The sequence below is a fragment of the Vanacampus margaritifer genome, chromosome 2 (assembly GCF_051991255.1).
Source record: "Vanacampus margaritifer isolate UIUO_Vmar chromosome 2, RoL_Vmar_1.0, whole genome shotgun sequence".
NCBI classification, from domain to species: Eukaryota; Metazoa; Chordata; class Actinopteri; order Syngnathiformes; family Syngnathidae; genus Vanacampus; species Vanacampus margaritifer.
The window spans coordinates 30205422-30224204 of record NC_135433.1 but is presented as its reverse complement, the minus strand read 5'-3'; the positions used below and the strand labels follow the sequence as shown (position 1 = coordinate 30224204).

Sequence of the window (18783 nt, the reverse complement as noted above, 5' to 3'; positions counted from 1 at the left end):
CGTTTTCCCTGCCAACCTTAGCGGCGTCTTTGATTCGCATCAAAATCAGGCCGGTCTGAGGCTCGATACATTTGAGCACTCCGCATGCTTGACATTGCGGAAACAGAAATATACTCGCTGGGGTCTGTGCATGTCATTGGCACCCGGTAAACCGCAAGATCGCCCACTAGTTGTCCTCGCATATAATGTGGGCAGTTGGAGATCTACAACGCATGTGTTTATCATTCACACACAAACCCCTCCATTATGACAGCTTAATGAAAAGGTATGCTTCTCAAACACCAAATTTAAAAGATGCGATCAAGCATATGAACACATAATGACAACATCAAACTCTTTAAAGTATCCTCAGGGTTTCCTGGACTTGCATCAAGTATCGCAAATGACTCATGACTTTTTTTGTGGCTTGGAGTTATGCAAGTAGCGATCAAAGGATCCATATCGGATTCAATGAGCCATTTGCAGTGCCACAGTACTTGCACGTCCATGTGTAAGTACACTTGCACAGCTTAATCTTTGAGACATTCAACTGTCAACTAATTAATAATAATGACAATACATTACTGCCAAGATCATTGTTGTCACGGCTTAGGGGTTTTTCAACCCCTTTGACCGCAACTTTGTGACAGGAAATGGGTGGGGTGGGGTGGGGTGTATGTTGGTTAATGTGCGTGACAGTGTCTGGGCAGAAGCTGTGAACGACACGAGCTTTTGCATGAGTGTAATCAACGTCTACAAAGTGCATTGATGGCTGTGCCTCTCTTTTCCTACATGCAAAGACATTACAATAAGATTAGGGCTTTGTAGGAATTGGTGATCAGGGTTATTATAGTTTTGGAATTTTCATTTTAGTTAGTTTTTATTTGGTTTAGAGTTTTGTTTTTTGAAACTTAGTTAGTTTTAATTAGTTTTCAGGGCAGTTCTGTTATTTTTTTAATTAGTTTTAGTTATTCAAAATGCATAGTCTTAGTTTAGTTTGAGTTAGTTTCAGTATTTATTTTCGTTTTAAAAAAGTGTATTACTTGTGTGTAATATTTAATAAACTCCATGGTAAAATGTAAATAGTAATGCATTTCTTCACTAGCGTTACATTTCGTCTGAGTTAAATAGCTAAAGTTAAGTTAAAAAGCAGGCGAGTCAAGCCATTGGAGCCAAAAGTCACAAAATTGTCACCTCGGAGCGACGTCATGTGAAAATGCTTTTCTATTGGCTCGTGCTAGATAATGTCATTTCTGTGTGACACACTTTCAAACATCCTTATTCCGTTTAATATCGAAACAAACATACTTAAAATCACATTTAAAATCAACCCCAAAGGCTCAAGTATTAATTACCAAAGACTAAAACGAAGGATATTTTCGCTATAATTATAGTTCGTATTAGTTAGTTTTGTAAAAGTATAATGTGGTTTCAGTTAGTTTAGTTTTTTTTTTTTAAAACATTAAAAATTAAATTTTATTTCGTTACGAAAATGTTTTAAAAAAAAACATTTTGATAATTAATTATTATTTTTTGACATTGTAGTTGTAATTATTTCGTTAGTTATTAACTAAAATAACCTTGGTGATGATTCAAAATGGGATTCGAGTGGGTGTGAAAAAGTCACCAGCAAATAAGAATTTTTGGACTTGAATCAGAACCAATCTTTGAATATTGTTGGCATCTAGTCAGTGTTGAATGTATGTTACATACAGTATGTATGTGGGGAATGTGCGTATGCCTCTGTCATGGCATTGCTGTTGGCCTCTCACGCCGTCATACCAAACACAAAAGGAGTTTGCCAACGCAGGCCCCAAAAAGACGTCTCCCCAGCTAGCTAGCTTAGTTATAGGATGGAGCTGATCCTAGACGACAAGCATGGACGAGGACCGAAAGACGCAAAACCCAACCCAGGTCCTACATTTGGCATGGCACGGTGAGGGATCATTGGTAAAATAAGCCATTCCAAATCTAAAAGCAAAACCTTTGCGGAGATAGAAACCATTTCCAAAACACATCTTCTGATTCAATAGATCAGGTATAGGCAACAGGAGTGGCCCTCGATTGGTATTTGAAAGTAAAAATGTAGTCTGTTGCTTAGCCGTTGAATATATAATATAATACCATAACGTGACAGGCTTCGCTCACTTCCATCTCCAACCCTGAGGCTGTAACGGTGCTGTGAAGAAGAGTGCGTCATGGTAATAAAAGTACACAACAGTGATTCCTCCCCCAACCCAACAACCTTGACAGTTTGTTTAAAGTGCATGAGTATTTAGTAAAATTTGTGTCCTCCCAAAAACATGGACAAATTTATTACTTAATAGCATTGCAAATATGAATGATTGCTTAATTGCACTAGCAGCGGTTGTGATGGACTTGCCAAAGGGGACACATCCAAGACAAATTTTACCATCCTAAACGGCACTGTTCACACAGGTGAGTGAGCTAGCCTATTAATTAGCAAATTTGAATGACATGTAGGACTAAAAATGGTAATATATTAAAATATTTGAGTAAGTTGATTTTTGTTAAAACATGCCCAAAATGAGTTCTTCCACTTACTGTATGTGGTTTGCTTTTTTCTTTTTTGCCATCTTTAAATGGGAATTTTTATGCAAAAGAGCCCTTTGCAAAGAACGGTTGGAGGGGATCAGAATTGTATGGTATGCATAGATGAGCAGTGGATATTTTGTAGCCTATATGTATTTGAAAATTAAAATGTATGAAGATACTCTTCTGTACCTCGGTTGAATAAAAAACTGACATATGCACATAATTTGTCCTTATTAAAAACGGCATTTTTGTCATACATTAGTTTAGGAAGTGCGTGGTCCTATGCAGACCCCCAACTACTGCAAGTGAATGTGAAGCTTTGTAAAGCACGCTAGGCACCGAGATAGTGCTTTACAAGTGCACTTCATTTTCCATTTTGGTCAAATTGGATTTTTCATTTGTTGGACAATTACAGCTTTTTTTTCAGTGCTATAACACTACGACAAACAAACACCAGAAATGTCATTGGTTAGATATAAACCTTGAGTGTTCATTTTGTTAAGGTATGTTAGACTTAAAATGTTTAAGCAGACTTGGATTTTACAACATGCGACTGTGAATCTCGTATTCATGGTGCTGTAATTATGTTTATATCTGCTTCTATTAATTCATTCCTCTATTCAACAGCGCTTGATGTGCTATTGATGGTGCACATTGCAATGCCAACTTTGTGGGTACATAGAAAAAAGGCAATCAAGAAAAAAGGATGATTGATTTAACACCTAATCAGTCCATTGCCTAACACTCTCTGAAGAACATTTGAGGACGACTTTGTTTTTATTACCATTCCTAGCAGGTTTCTTTGGGTGTACCAGCAAGGCTATTTAAAAACTAATGAACCAATTCCAATTAAGAAATGTATGACTTCCCTTGATAAACCATCACATACAGTAAGTCTTGGGTCATGTAGATTCAATTATGTGAGATGGCACAACACCTAAGACTGAAATGCAAATGTAAAAAAAAATAAATAAATCAAATGACATTTTTTTTTGCTGAAAGACATTAAAAATGTGTCTGTAAGCAGAATTTTTGCACAAAATAAATACATATAATTGTTTTCCCACTATATTTTTTATGGTGGGGCAAGGCATAGAAAAAGACACAATATGTTGTTTCACATTCAGACCAATCCGTGGATCCTGTAATCAAATTTTTTACCAACATTAAAAACTACATGTGATATGCATGTTTCCTTTTTTCTCTCAGTAAATTCTCACTAGCCCTTGACAAGGTAATTGGAAATGTGAAAGTGGGGAAGGTACAATATAAGAGCTATCCAAATTAGGTTTGTTCAGTCTTCCCAAAAGTCTACGTTAGAATCTTTGTCATTTTACTTATGTAATGGAACTGTGTGTGTTCTCCACTAGTTCATGTGCAAGTATATATTTACCAGAAGATGTAACCAGTTACAGCCAGGAATCCTCAAAACATCTTGATGCATTTGACATTCTATTTTTCCAGTTGACTCAGTGCAAAGTATTAGGCATCCAACCGAGCAACACAATGCGGTCGTACTAACAAGTTCTCAGCATGTAGCCACCATCTGTTCCAAACTGCATGGTCAACTTGTCTTCCTTTCTCAAACAAGCAGCACACACACTTATTTTCCCTTCTTTCACTCTCTAAGATTAAAACATTACGTACCTACACTTCTTTTGCCTCCTTTTTTTTTTTTTTTTTTAAAGATTTTTCTTCCTGTTATTTTTTTTTAACTCATTACAGTTATCTGATTTTGATCTTGCTCCATTTAGATAATCCTGGGAAAATAATAACAACCTTCAAGAAACGATGAAAATAAATAAATAAATAAGAAAGATGCAAAATTGTATTTATTTATTTGGGGGTGGGGGGCTGACTAGTGAGGTACTACTACACAACTATGTAGTGGCGTGGGTTACAGTAGCATGGGCCCTATACTGATCTGAACATAAAGTGGACTGATTCATTCTAAGTCATAGCAAGAATGCAAGTATGCAGCAAAGTTTGTCACTCAGCTATTCTGAACAATCTCTTGCAGGTAAAGTATCTTTGCTGATATGGTTCGGAAATAACCCTGTGCAAGGTGCAACATAAAGCCCCCTAGAGAGTGATTTGGAGCAAAGCTTTCCCATATGCTGTCGCAATAGCTAGGATCATCATGGACTCATTTCACCAAGCCAACTGCAAGTAATAAGCATTATAAAGAATGGGAGATTGGCTCTGGTGCATTATGGAAATATTGGCAGGCTACCTAATATCTATACAATAATGTATTCATATATCTGGAAGATGTATCTGTAACATTTATACACAATATTTTTGTTCATGTTTGTCTATTACATGTGGATGAATGAATATTGTTACACATTTGACGATTTGGTTTGATAAAGCATAATGTGCAGAGGATCACCAGCTCAAAGGTGGATGCAAGGATCATAGCAGCCTTGTTTATGGTGTGCTTGCCCTTTAGAAGACGCATGTATTCCTTAATAGGACATTGAGACATCACTCGTTGCTGAAACAAATTAAGCAGACTCCCAAGGCGCTCACCATAGATTAAGTCATACAGCTCAGTGAATTTTAAGGCCTTGTTTGATATGTGTGCTGTGGTTCTGCGTTGTTTTATAAATGTACAGTGGTACCTCGGAGTTTGAACACAATTCGTTCCTGTGAAGTGTTCAAAGTCTGAATTGTTCAACCTCCGAAACATTTTTTTTTTCCATAGGAAATAATGTAAATAAAAATACCTTGCCTTTTTTGTTGTGGCGTGATGGTTTCAGTGTCTGCCACGTTACGTTCTAACTGGGTCCCGATTTAAGATGTGGCCTGTAGGGCAGTACTACAGTACTGCTAATGTGTTTCGTGTCTGCAGATTCATCACAAGCTGCATTCATCACAAGCTTCTTTATTTTTTTTATTTTTTTTTGAAACCTGTAAGGCAAAAGAAAAATGCCTTAAAAATACCCTATTTAATTTGCCTTATTAGGCCTACTGGTCAACTGCTCAAAATTCATAAATGCACACTACCCTGGCGTATAATGTAAGTGTACAATTTGAAAAAAAAATAACTTTTGATTAATTTTTAATTTTTTTTTAAGTACTTTAGTTACTCTTTATCCAAGCAGAAATACATTTAATCCGAGTACTTCAGTACTCGGTAGGATTTTCAGTCGAGTATTCAAATACTAAAATACTCTATAGTTGCAGCCCTACTGTATTCCTTAAGGGCTGATGTTGTACAACCACATATTTTGATTGGGACTTTTTTTTTCCTGGCCACTGGATTATTTGTTTCATTTTATTTATACTTTTTTTAAATTCATTTTATTGTGTGCTCTATACAAAATGGAGCTTTGTTGAAACGATGATGATTCACTATGATTTGAATGTGAAATGAATTTACATACCAGAAGTGATTTTAACCGTTACTATGTGAAATGTGTGCTGCTCATTTAACAGGCTTCTTCAAAGTAGGCCTGTCATGATAAGAAATTTTGCTTGGCGATAAATTGCCCCAGAAATGTTTGCAATAAACGATACTATTGCGGTATTCATATAACTTTTGAACTAATATAATGATAATGGTATAATAAATAAATCCAAAGAATTCCTACACATGAGCAGTTGTGTTTGGCTTTGCTACCAGCTCCATTTGTCCACATTGCTTCCAAATGGCGGCTGTCCCTACTACTCTGGGGCCCTCACGCTGAATCTGATGCACCAAATGCACCGCTGTTGTGGGGGGGTGCCCCTTTGCCCCCAAGGAGGTTTGTATCCCCTGCCGCGGGATCTTATGACTTTTACCACATAAAAGTGGCGATTTTTCAAAAATGTTCCTTGTTCCTAACACTAACCATAACCTTAAACTTAAAAAATGTGGAAGAAAACCGAAAAACCCCCATTAACATTCATCAGTCGTTTGAGCTTTTTCTATGTATGGTGAGATTTCCCACTGCAGAATGCGAGCGTTTCTTTTGTTTATCTGCGAATATTCCTTTTCTTGTAACAAACTCTTGTTTCTAAAACTCAAAAACACACTGTCTTCTTCATGCGTTTATTGCAAAACATGCGTACCCGCGGCAGGGGATACAGATTTTTTCGGGGGTAACTACATTGGCACAGCACCGCCTCCAAGAGTGCGTGTCAAGATGATTCACTCCTCAATACGCTAAACACAGTTTAGGAGTCAGTCATGACAGGAAAGGTGCGCTGCTAGCAATAATGCTACATGGCTATTAGCAGCGCTAATGCCGCGGGTCATTTGTGAGCCGCGATGGGACACATGCGAACCAAAATGTTTAAATTGGTTTTAAAAGCCACTTTACGGGCTCCGGGTGGCGGACTGATGCCGTCAGTCCAGGCGGCGTGGGTCCGCTTACCCGCCCGGGAGATCATGTTCTTGTGTGTGCGTGAGTGAGTGAGTGAGTGAATAGAAAGAAGAAAAAAAGCCGCTTTACCCAGTGATTAACAGAGTGAAGCAACGGACCAGGCGAATGTTGATGTTATATGTAAACAAACACGCACATGCATGGCTGAGAACTATCGCGTCCGGCAAACTTATCGAGCTTGTATTTATACTAACCCTAACCCATGAATTTGCACTCTATTTATTAAATTACATATATTGAAACAATGTCATCAATATATTCTAAAATTGCCCATCTTAATGACTGACACAAGGTGCAATATTATTTCCTACCACAATAAAACGTTGTCGAGCAGCTAAAAAGCATAACGGCCGCTCACATTTTTTTTATTCTTTCACTTGGAGGCAACCAAAGTGTAATAATATCAGCAAAAACGGCTGACTTAATATTGCAGTTTCATATTTGTTTTTGCTTTCATTTAGATCTTGGCAACAACATAGGATCAGCTTTTATGAAAAAAAAATATTAGTTTCTCACAAATTCATATCTCTAGCAGTGGAAAAAAATCTGTCCCCTCCACCAGTATTTTTATTGAGCCACACAAAATACATTAATAACACTGTTGCATTTTTACATGGTTAAAATACTCAACGTGTATTGTAATGAATTTGTTTGCGTTATATATATCACTATATATATCAATATATTATCTATCAATATCAATATCACTATCTTGCCTGGTAATTTGTTGCCTTTGTTCATGTTAAAGCTAGCACGAGCACTGCAAACTCTTATGAAGATTGAAACAGACGGAGCAATCTGTGTTGCCATGGTAAGGGATATACAGTATAGCAAATAAACCCTACACTGAAGGTTATTAAATGTAAAATTCATAAAACAGGGTTAAAATCTAACCAATGTTAAGATTTTTTTTATTTATTGTAGTGTAATAAATTCTAGATGTAAGAACAGTTTTTTTCTTGTTTATCGAGAAGATGCTAAATAACAGGGGTGTGCATCTCTCCACAAAAGACAATTCAATACGATTTTAGTGGAATAATTTGATTCAGTTCGCCTAAGTGGGATTGTGATTCGATTCAATATAGTACGGTTCTGTTTGATAGGTATGATACTTATGATGATTACTTTTTTGTTTTCATTTTACATAAATTTGAATTAACTTGTCAGTACTCTAAAAGGGACATTTCCTACTCAGGTACTGTATATCTCTCCAAAAACAAGACAATTCAATATGTACGTATCTCAATATATTAGTGGAATGATTAAATTTGGTTTGGTTCAAAGCATTCACATCTTTTACATCCAAAAACATTTTCTGGTTCAAAATGTTTTTTTTTATATTAAGTATAATGAACTCATAATTAATTAAACTTAATATATTCACTTTGGATTAACTTAACTCATTTGTTCCCAAAAACGTAGAAATATGTTCTATTTTAAATGTTTTAAGTGTCCCAAAGACGTATTTATACGGTTGTGTGTGTGTTTTTTTATGCTAGAGCATACAGAAGGCTTTGTTTGATGCAGCCTCTCAACTGCAAAGAACAGTTGAAGAAGTTATATTTATTACACAAACAACCAGCAGGTGGCAGCAGAGCAAAAGAGATCAACCAGGGAAATGTTGCAAAAAAGCTAATTTACTCACAGTTCTAAATAGATTTGTGAATAATAATGAAACTTAGCTATATTCTAATGCCAATTGATGCAAATTGGAAACAGATAGAAATATACTTTTTATCCTAATGAAAGAAAAGACTAATCTTGTTTTTATATCAATAGAACACAATATTCTGTGGGCCTTACAAAATCAGTCAAAATCCAGTAACAAGTGAGGGAGATCGCTTCAGTGAAAATGGCTGGGAGTGAATTAATGAATGAACTTAAAATATCACTATGGATTTACTTAATTCAATCAACCGTGTGTTATCACATGAAGCAATTAAATAGGACAACAATTCTCTTTTTAATCTTAGATTGGTTCAACAGTTCTCTTTTAGAGTGTAGATCATCTTGACACAAAATACTAGACTCATCTCACCTGTAAATCTTGTATCTGGTAGAAAATCCCTGCTGGAACCTCTCTCTGAATTCCGTGTACTCAGGGCAACGGTGGAAAGGTCCTTTTTCGGACAGCAGCCAGTCCAGCTGCCCTCCACTCTGCCTTGTGCTGAAGCCCCATGCTGAGGAACTGGAGGGAGAGGAGGATGACGATGACGAGGGGGACGATAGGGAACCATGGAGCACTTTGCCCACATGCCCCCCGCTGGCCACTTGTTCAGCTCGGATGGGCCACAGCAGCCATAAGAAGACCCACGGCAACCATAGAAGCATCAAGGAGGATGCCGACCATCTAGCAGGAGAGGCAGATCCATGGGAGCGCTCCTCTTTTTTCACTGGCCAATGAGTCGCCATGGTCCCGGTGGTGATGTACTAGGGCACCTAGGACCGGCATTTCTTCTGGCAGTCACCTCCCACTGACCTGAAACAATAAATACATTAAATACATTGAAGGTTGTTTTATTAAAAAATAATAAAAAAATAATTGTAATGTAGTACAGTATTGCATCTTAACTCGCTTGCTTCCCAAAACCTATAAACGCTTTACATTTTAAATATTGCCATGGTCCCCAAAAATTAAATTTACAGAAGGCTTTGAAGCAGCTTCTAACCTGAAGAGGTAGCTTAAGGCTATGGTAGTTATTACAAAAAACGGCCAGCAGGTGGCAGCAGAGTATAAGAGATCAGCCAGGGCCATGTTGCAAGAAGCTCTTTTCCCCAGTGTTTTTAATATGTTTGTAAATAATGATGAAACTTAGCTATATTCTAATTCTAGTTATATTCTAATTCTAGTTGCTGCAAAACGGAAACAGATACAAACATAATTTTTTTTTCCTGATGAAAGACGAGACTCTAATCTTTCTTTTGGTAAGTTCCATGTTTTTATAGCAATAGAACATAATATTCTGTGGGCCTTGCGAAATCAGTTAAAATCCAGTAAAATAGCCGGGAGCAAAGGGGGTTGCTTCAGTAAAATGGCTGGGAGTGAATGAGTTAAATGCAAGGTTTGGGTGCTTTTTGAGAACTGTAATGATTCGTAATAGAAATTATGCAAATGATTGGAGTAATGTATCCCAAGATGATATACTGTATAAACCATCACCACCACACACACATTTATATAAACAGAGTGGGAGCATTGTGTTGTTCAATATTAATGCTACCACCGCCTCAAAAAGGAGCAGGCGTTCTCGCACATACACATGTCAAGGAAAGGGGAAATCAGGATCGCATGCCAAACTGTTCTTCATGCACTTATTTTGTTAGTACAAGAGACACACCCACATACAATTCTGTTATAATTGGTGACTGTTGGCCTTCGGAGAGTGGAGGTTTGCTGTTTGCTTCACTGTTAATGACTAAAAAGTATTGCTGGATGGGATGAAGCCCTTAGAGACAAATAAACATATCAGACAGGATATGCAAAGTAGCAGAGAGGATGCTTGAAATGAAATGGGATTTTAAGTATTCCCTGTTTAGCTTGCAAACAAATTAGTGAATTAATTTCTGGTGAATAGTTGCATACACAGACATGGGGGGGAAAAACACTGAAGGTGTTTCATTTGAATTTTTGCTTGCTGCACTCGCAGATTATTGCCCTTAGCAAAGGGAATTAGTGAAGTCACGTGTCCATTAAATGCATTGATGTAATTAAAAGGCTTTAAGTGTAAACCAGAGTGAAGTTTTGTGTATGGCCCACAAGTAAAAAGGTTGTAACATTGCTTATTTATGGAGCCTTACATATTACATGGGCGTGGGGTGAGTCCGATTGTGGCTACAATCCAGATCAATTCTAACGTGCCCATAAAAAACTCATTTGTGACCACAAAATACTCATTTGAGGCCACCAATCAGGTATAGTGTAAGCCATAAACCACTCATTTGTGGCCACAAAGTAGTTTTAACATGCATACAATACAAATGAATACTATAAGTACTTTTCTTCACAGTTGGGTAACCAGATCAAATGCACCAACTCTAGAATTAGTAAAATAGATGACATCTTGTATTGCAGTTTCTAGTGAAGGTGTGCCACATTTGCTAACCAAGATTTTCATGTTGTATATGGGACTGATAAACACAAAAATTACCATTTTGTTAGCAGCTGACACCCGTTTAATGGGCACAAATTTGTACTGAATCTATATTGTAGCAATATTTAAAAAATGTTTTTCCCCTTGTCATGTTTGGGTCTCTGCAAAAATGTGTGCACAAAATGCAAATTAATAAATTAACATCATCCCTGCCCCGCCGAGTAAGAAACAGTGTAACATACACTGGGAACTGTAAAAATAAAAATACATGGCAATTTGCTGCTTACAGATACTGTAAACATATAAGGAGTAAAGAAGATATAATCATCAGATAAAAATGCAAGGTTTTTCGTACGTTGCTCTCCGCCTCCAGCCTGAGTGACTGATACCGCTCAACACAGCCGCAGCGCTCCAGCTGTGTAGATTGAGCAACGTATTTTAACTGCAGTTGCGCCATTATGGAGGCCCTATACCAACAGCAGTGCACAGGAAAGACCTGAAGTCATAACCAAAGAAGAAACTTTTGTTTTTTTTAATTAAAATGTATTCTACCGACAAAGAAACAGATCACGGAGCAACTGTTGCACACGCCCACTTCCTGGTTGCGAATCAGAAAACCGGCGGCTCCAGCCAAGATAAAAACACAGTATGTACAATAAACATAATTGTGTTTTACAACAACGCTGTACTATATTTACAATTTAATATGTACTAGTGGATTCATTTTTAATGATTGTAGTAAAAAAACGAAACAACAAAAACGCATGTCGCGGCCGACGGCGCAACACCGGGCCATCCACCTCAATAAGCTTTCAGCCAGCCGCAGCACAGAGCCTCCCTCGGCGCTCACCCGGCCCATGCTCATGGCTCCAGCTTCAGGTATGGCGGCTTTAGAGACCGCAGGAAGTAGGGTGACCAACGTTTGAAGCTCAATTCATGCAACCCGCAAATTGGAGTTATGTCCCGCAAAATCAGTGCTTGCCCTAATAATAATAATAATAATAATAATAATAATAATAATAATAATAAAATAAAATAAAACTTGGAGAGTTTGGCGCGATACTGTCAGCCGTAACCACGACAAGGCGTAGCCATGGACTTTCATATGTACTGAGTCGCTTACAAAAAGTACCCCGTTGCCTTTGTGGCTGCCGCACTGTTGTAAACCACAGAACCGCTGAACCCCTGTAGTTGCTTTTTCGTTGTTGACCCACTTCTGCCCAACACTTCAAAAGACTTTTCTCATTGAAGCTACGCCGGCATAACTAGGATGTTGTGATGCCGCAAAAAAAAAAAAAAAAAACGACTGACACACGGGCCTGCTTGTTAGCCTCATGTTGCTATCTTCAGCTAGCCCGTCCAATAATACACGGGCAACAACTGCGTGCTAAAGATGACTCGTAGATGGTCTGAGGACAGCAGGGATGCGGCATCCCAAGTCATGGTCAAATGGTGAGTGATATACAGTATTTTTAACCTGGCAAACTATGTCACGACCAGTGGCACTGTTTGGGGACGGCAATGAGTAAACAAAACATTCTAAATTGAGCAAGTGCATTGCATGAATGTCAGTACAGAGTATATATTGTAATACTTTTGTTATCCTTTAAAGCATTAATAATAATGTGTTTGAATAAATTCGCTCATTTAAATGATTTTAGCATGAATCATAGCCATGAAGCAGTTGTACAGTATAAAAATACTTAATATAAAATCATCACAAAATTTACGGGCCACCACTGCAAATTCTTTTGTTGATACCCACAAACATGTGCAATTTTTGATAATGCTTGCACTTCTGGTCTAAACATCAACTTGACATTTTTAGTATTTAAGATGTAAATGTATATTTATGGTGTATGATGTGTAGACACTTGTACCAAAAATAGGAATCAAAAACATAGTAGTACTTATCAGTAATATAATGAAAATGCTGTGAAATGTGAATACCGATTGTTATTTTGCAAGTCAATTCACGTGTGCACCCCTAAATTTTCTTCCTATGCTCCTAAAATTTTAAATTAGTGGTTACCGCGCTCCTCGCAAAAATGTTTTAGTCTGCAGCCCTGATATATGTGCTAGAAATGGGTAAACCACCATCAGCGAGTCTGTCCACGGGATCCGTAGTCACCCATCATAGTCAGGATGGTACCACCTCTGCCTCAATTTGAGCCAGGAAAAGCCCTGAAAATGGCATACTGTACATTATTTGTGTTTCCCACAAGTGTGTGTGTGTGTGTGTGTGTGTGTGTGTGCGTGTGTGTGTGTACGTGTGTGTGTGTGTGTGAGAGGGTGTGTGAATGGGAGAAATAAGTTTGTGCACGTCTGAAGCTTTGCAGCAGCTATCAATCTCAAAGGGCGTTGAGGAATAAACTGATTCAATTTATTTTGGGAGAAACTGCTCAGCATTTTGGAACCAGTTTTGTGCTGTGTTCTTGGAGGATGGCTTAGTCCATGTCATTTTCACATTTTCATTTCCGTATTTAAGCAACAGACACACACGCGTGCACAACCACTCTGGTGGTTGAGAGGTCACACATTTTCACCATGTAGGTTGATTTAACAACAAAAAAATGGAGAGTACACTGAGAACCTTTGTCCTGCTCAGTCCCCCTCAGACAGCTTGGCAGGAGCGAGGTCACACAGCATCACCATGAATGTAGATTATATATCATACATAATCATATCATATATAAAATCATACAAATGTACACAATTTAAAAGATGAGATTCGAGCAAATGTAACAAAAAGGAAATCGTAGATTCAAGCTACTGAATTCAGAAAATTAAAAATTTTGAATCGCTACTGTCACCTGTGGCTGAAAAATGAAACTGTATTTTCCCTTCCTCACGTCCACAATGCACACATGACGTCACATCCACAGAAGGCGGGAAATTCGAACCCGAATCCTGTCTGGAAACTATTATGAACAGATAAGGTGTTCATCTACGAATAAATGGTCAAATAAAAAGGCTATTGTAAAGATATTTTTGGGCAAATTGTTACAAAGTGCAGCTTTAAAGTATGAAATAAACCAAGATTTAGAGCGACAAGAGAAACTGGGTAGGGAGAAAACCATTAAAAGGCTTGTCAAGACAAATTACACTTTTGGTTCAACTTTAAGTGGAGTACTTTGGTAATAGATTGTGAAGGAAGATTCCACAGAGTTGGGGCTTTGGCTCCAAATTCATTATATATATATATATATATATATATATATATATATATATATATATATATATATATATATATACATACATAAATACACATACATATATATATATATATATATATATATATATATATATATATATATATATATATATACTGTATATATATATTGCTGTTTTTAAAAAAAAAATTATAAGTAACAACCTTTCTAGGTAGCTTAGAGGTAAAGGATAGGAAAGCCAAAGTAGAAAATTAAAGGAGAGCTGTAGAGAGGGCTTTCTTTTGAATCTTTTGGAGTAATTTCATCAATCTGCTTTTTACCAGCTTTTTTTGTGCAACCTTTTTTTAACTTTCATTCAGCACTCACTTGACTCTCCTCCTCTCAGTCTCCCATTGTTGCTACCTTTCCCCGACAATGCTTTTTTTCTTTCTGTTTTTTTCTTAGCTTGGAACCCTTTATATTTTTGCTTTAAAATATTGTAATGTGAAATTGAATCTATTTTTGTCATTGTTGTCCATTGTGCCTTTTGTCCTTTTATGATGACTGGTACATGCCGATTGATTTTCTTGCACTTGGTGAGAATTTCCATGTTACACTCTACATAGGCGCAATATTTGCCTTTCAAATGAAGTTCATTAAATTGTTGTAGAAATAAGTGAAACCCATAACTGCCAGGCCTAATTCTCCTCTTTTCCTCTCCTGAGACTCCGCCACTAATTATAAAATACATAAAATATGCAGTGAATCCCAGCAAGACAATGGAAGGAATTTTTAGCTCTGACATTTAGTGTTCACCCTTGCATTATTCACACACCCTTCACGTATTTACCCTTCTTTTCTGCAAGGATCTAAGGAGTAAAAGGCATGAGCGTCTCAAATTCACGTCGGTGAGAGCATCTGGTGGAACAGAACAGCAAAATTAACCACCACACTCAAATATGACAGCAGAGTCAAGAGGGATCCGGGGCTTGTTTATTGGATGATCCCCACTCCCTTTTTGCTTCAAAGCAATTCAATATGCATTGGAACTGTGCTTTTACAATAATAGGGACAAAATGTAATGAGATGCTAGCTACAGTGTGTCCCAACATCATTTTCCACCAACTTCCCACTGAGTTACCGAAGCCAAAGGCTGGCATGAATGCAGTTTGACTCATTTTAGTAATTCCTTCCACAGCCCAGGAGAGAGAACATTAGGTCTGACAAAGATACAACCTTAATTTCTTGTGCAATTGAAAGCATGGACTTCATGAGAAACCTACTGTGCACTGAAATTCACACAACCTTGGATTTTACACAACTGGGGCTCTCAATTGAAGCAAACACACACGTGTCCGTGCATGTGTGCTACATGGCAGCCGGCTGGGCTTTTGGCAAACACCGGAACAGGGAGAGGTCTTTTGGCATTAAAGGCTAGACCTACTGTATTCCTCCACCCCAGCAGCTTGCCACTCACCTCTTTGTGTTTAAACTAGGCAGTAGCAAGGCCGGGGCGACCGGATGAATATTTACCGCAATGCAATAGAAGTCAAACTGCAAAACGTAGCTTTGGGATTTACTGAAGAAATGCAGAGCACAGATGGAAAAGGAAAAGGTTCATGTCAGCTCAAGGCAAGGACAAGACAGCAGACAGAAAAAATTCGAAATGTGAGAACATATTTACAGTACATTGACACGTCAGCAAATTAGGTTTTTAAGTGTGGGCAACAATGAGTACATTTACATGCAGTCAGTAACCCCTTTAAAACCTGAATATTGGCAAAATTCGAGTTTTGAAAGGCCATGTGAACAAGCGCAAAACCCCAAATATGCTCTTATTTGGGTTTAAAAAAACCCGAACAAGAGCCCCTTTTGGAACCGGAATTCATTTTTCAATTCATTCATTTATTTCTGTTCGCAAGGAATCTTGGTCTTTGTAGTACAAGAACAACTTGTATGTTCGGCGCTGTCTTACTTGCTAAATCAGTCTGACATTGATTTTGTTCCAGCATTTTCACATTATTTTCTGTCTCAGTATAAATGCCACAATGTCTATTGATACTAAGGGTGTCAAAATGTATGTTAATTTTGAGTTAATTTAAAGTTCCTTTAACGCCACTAATGTTTGAACGAGCGATTAATGACCACCCCTTACTTGGAAAACCTGTACTGGGGGAATTTCAGTCGCAACGCAGCAGACACGTCCACGTCAAAATTTAGCAGTAATAAATTTAATAATAATTCATAAATTTGTGGAGACTGGGGTCAAGTTGAATTTTACCATTTTAAAAATGTGCAGTATTCACATGTTACTTCATGTTAAAGATCTTTTAATATGAAAAGAAAAATGTACTGAGCTGTCACCAACGTCTTATAAATGCAATTATGCCATCTAGTGCCAGAAAAAATGACCAACACAAATGAATATCACCCTCGTTTTTTACAGTACAGTACACCTTTTTAATTTTAACTAAATTTTATGAATTGTTATGAAATTACTGTATTAATTTCTAAAATATGTAGTTATATATCTATTAGTTTCACATTTTCCCCCCACTTTTATGTTAACAAGTTTTCCTTGTACATTTAGAACACATAACATTTGAGATTAATCTTGAGTTAACTATTGAGGTCATGCAATTAATTATGATGAAAAACTTTAATTGCCTGACACCCCTAAATCGCTACAAAAGCTCATTCCTGCCGACATCCATCAAACTGCTTAACAACCGACATTAACTCTAACTAAGTGCAATAAGATATATGGTGCAATGTTGTGTACATACTCATGTGTGTGTGTGTATATATATATATATATATATAGGGGTGTGTATATGGGTGTGTGCAATGTACTTTACACATGTATACTTCTGTGAAGACTTCTGGGAAGTCTTCTACTTATTGCTGCACTTCTTATTTATTTAATTTTAATTTTATCTCTTTCTATTCTGTTGTTTTCTCTTTACTGTAAACTGCAGCTGGACGGAGTCCAGGAAAAAGTTCCCCACAGGGTAAATAAAAGTATATCGTATCGTATATCGTATCGTATATCGTATCGTATATCGTATCGTATATCGTATCGTATGTGTACAAAGTATATAAGTCTGTGCTTCTGGTGTCAAACCAATCAGAAATACTTAATCAGAGGTAAACACGATGACGCAGCAAAGAACCACACTTTTAGAGCGAGGGCTATTTTATTTAGCATGGCGAGTGACATAAATATAATGTATTTTATTGAACGTAGAAAGTTAAAAGCGGAAACGACGTCTGTGTTGTCGCCCGTGTTTCATGCTTTCGAACGGGGTATTTCAATTGATCACACTGACCAGGTAGGAGTAACTTTGCCTGCTCTAGCATGTAAATGGGTTATCCAGAATATTTCAGAAACAAATTTGACCTTAACCCGAATATTGACTGCATGTAAACGTAGTCAACGTGGCTGGTGATATTTTTCAGAAATGTTGGATCAGCAAAAATACACATTTGTCGCCTATTAGGTTAAAATGTAAATATGTTTGCATTTGAATAAATTGAAAGCTCACATCATGACACTTTTATGACATTCATTCTATAAAGCTGCTTTTAAACAAAGAGGTGGCCGAATCCTCAACAGAAACATGAATAAAGATTCAAAAACTTCCCAATTCATCATAGTGAATCAGCAAATCAGCGATACCAATGTGCAGTATAATGCAGACTAAGTTGTGTGTTGTGCATTAAACAGATGGGCTGTGGCGGGAAACTGCTTGCTCTGTGTGTGTGAGGACATATTGAACACATGTGCGCTGCGGCCTTATTGGCGTTGTCTTTGGCCGCTCTCCAGTTGGACAAACAAACAGCCATATGGTCAATTAAGGCCCATCAATACAGTACCTCTGTAAACATCTTTACTGCTGATAATAAACAACAACCTGTCAGCAGCATGCTCAACTGGGAGTCATGTTATCTAACCTACTGCTCCCACATCCAAAACCTGCTATTTGCAGATAACTGTGTGAGTGAGTGAGCGGATTTGTGCCATTGATTGAATATATAGACTAATTCAAGGGTGGCCTGTTCCTATTAGTGCCTAGTTTAATCAGTCAATAATTTAACCCAAAGCAAAAACTTCTAGTTAACTACTTCAATTGTAAGTTTAAGTAATAATTTAAGATGCTTAATGCAGCAAAAGTGTAAAAAATTTAAATAATGAATAAAAATAAGTACATTTAATTCAGTCATTCCGTGACATCACTGTGAAATGGTCACCAACAGAGGAAATGTTTCCCTTTGAAATGAATAGAAATGCAATTAATCCATTCCAGCCTAACATTATTATTAACATTACTATATTAGTATGAAATGTTAATAACCGCAAACACATTTTATTACAATGGGGGGACAGATTGTTTGCTTGCGAATCACTGTATAACATTTTTTCCAATACAAATGCTGTATGCTTTGGGAATCACATTGTATTGTGGTATGTAGCGGCCATTTTGTGATAGTGGTGCCCATGGTGAATTTAAATAAAGCTGTAGAGTGATGCAGTTTAAGATGACATGTTAAAAAGCAAGAAAGGGAGGGGGGCATTGCTGAAACTTTCAACTGTCTCGGTGCGGTAAAGCGTATTTTCCCTGTCCTCCTCTCTTC

At 37.3% G+C, this 18783-nt stretch overlaps 1 protein-coding gene across 1 annotated transcript in view; it reads right to left on the bottom strand.

Moving 5' to 3' along the window:
* brinp2 (bone morphogenetic protein/retinoic acid inducible neural-specific 2) overlaps positions 1–18783 on the bottom strand; it is a 172225-nt gene that overhangs the window by 88430 nt on the left and 65012 nt on the right. The window contains exon 3 of the mRNA XM_077559107.1: positions 8944–9384. Within this exon, the coding sequence (XP_077415233.1) occupies positions 8944–9317 (374 nt within the window). The 5' untranslated portion in view covers positions 9318–9384. The remainder of the gene's footprint in view (positions 1–8943; positions 9385–18783) is intronic.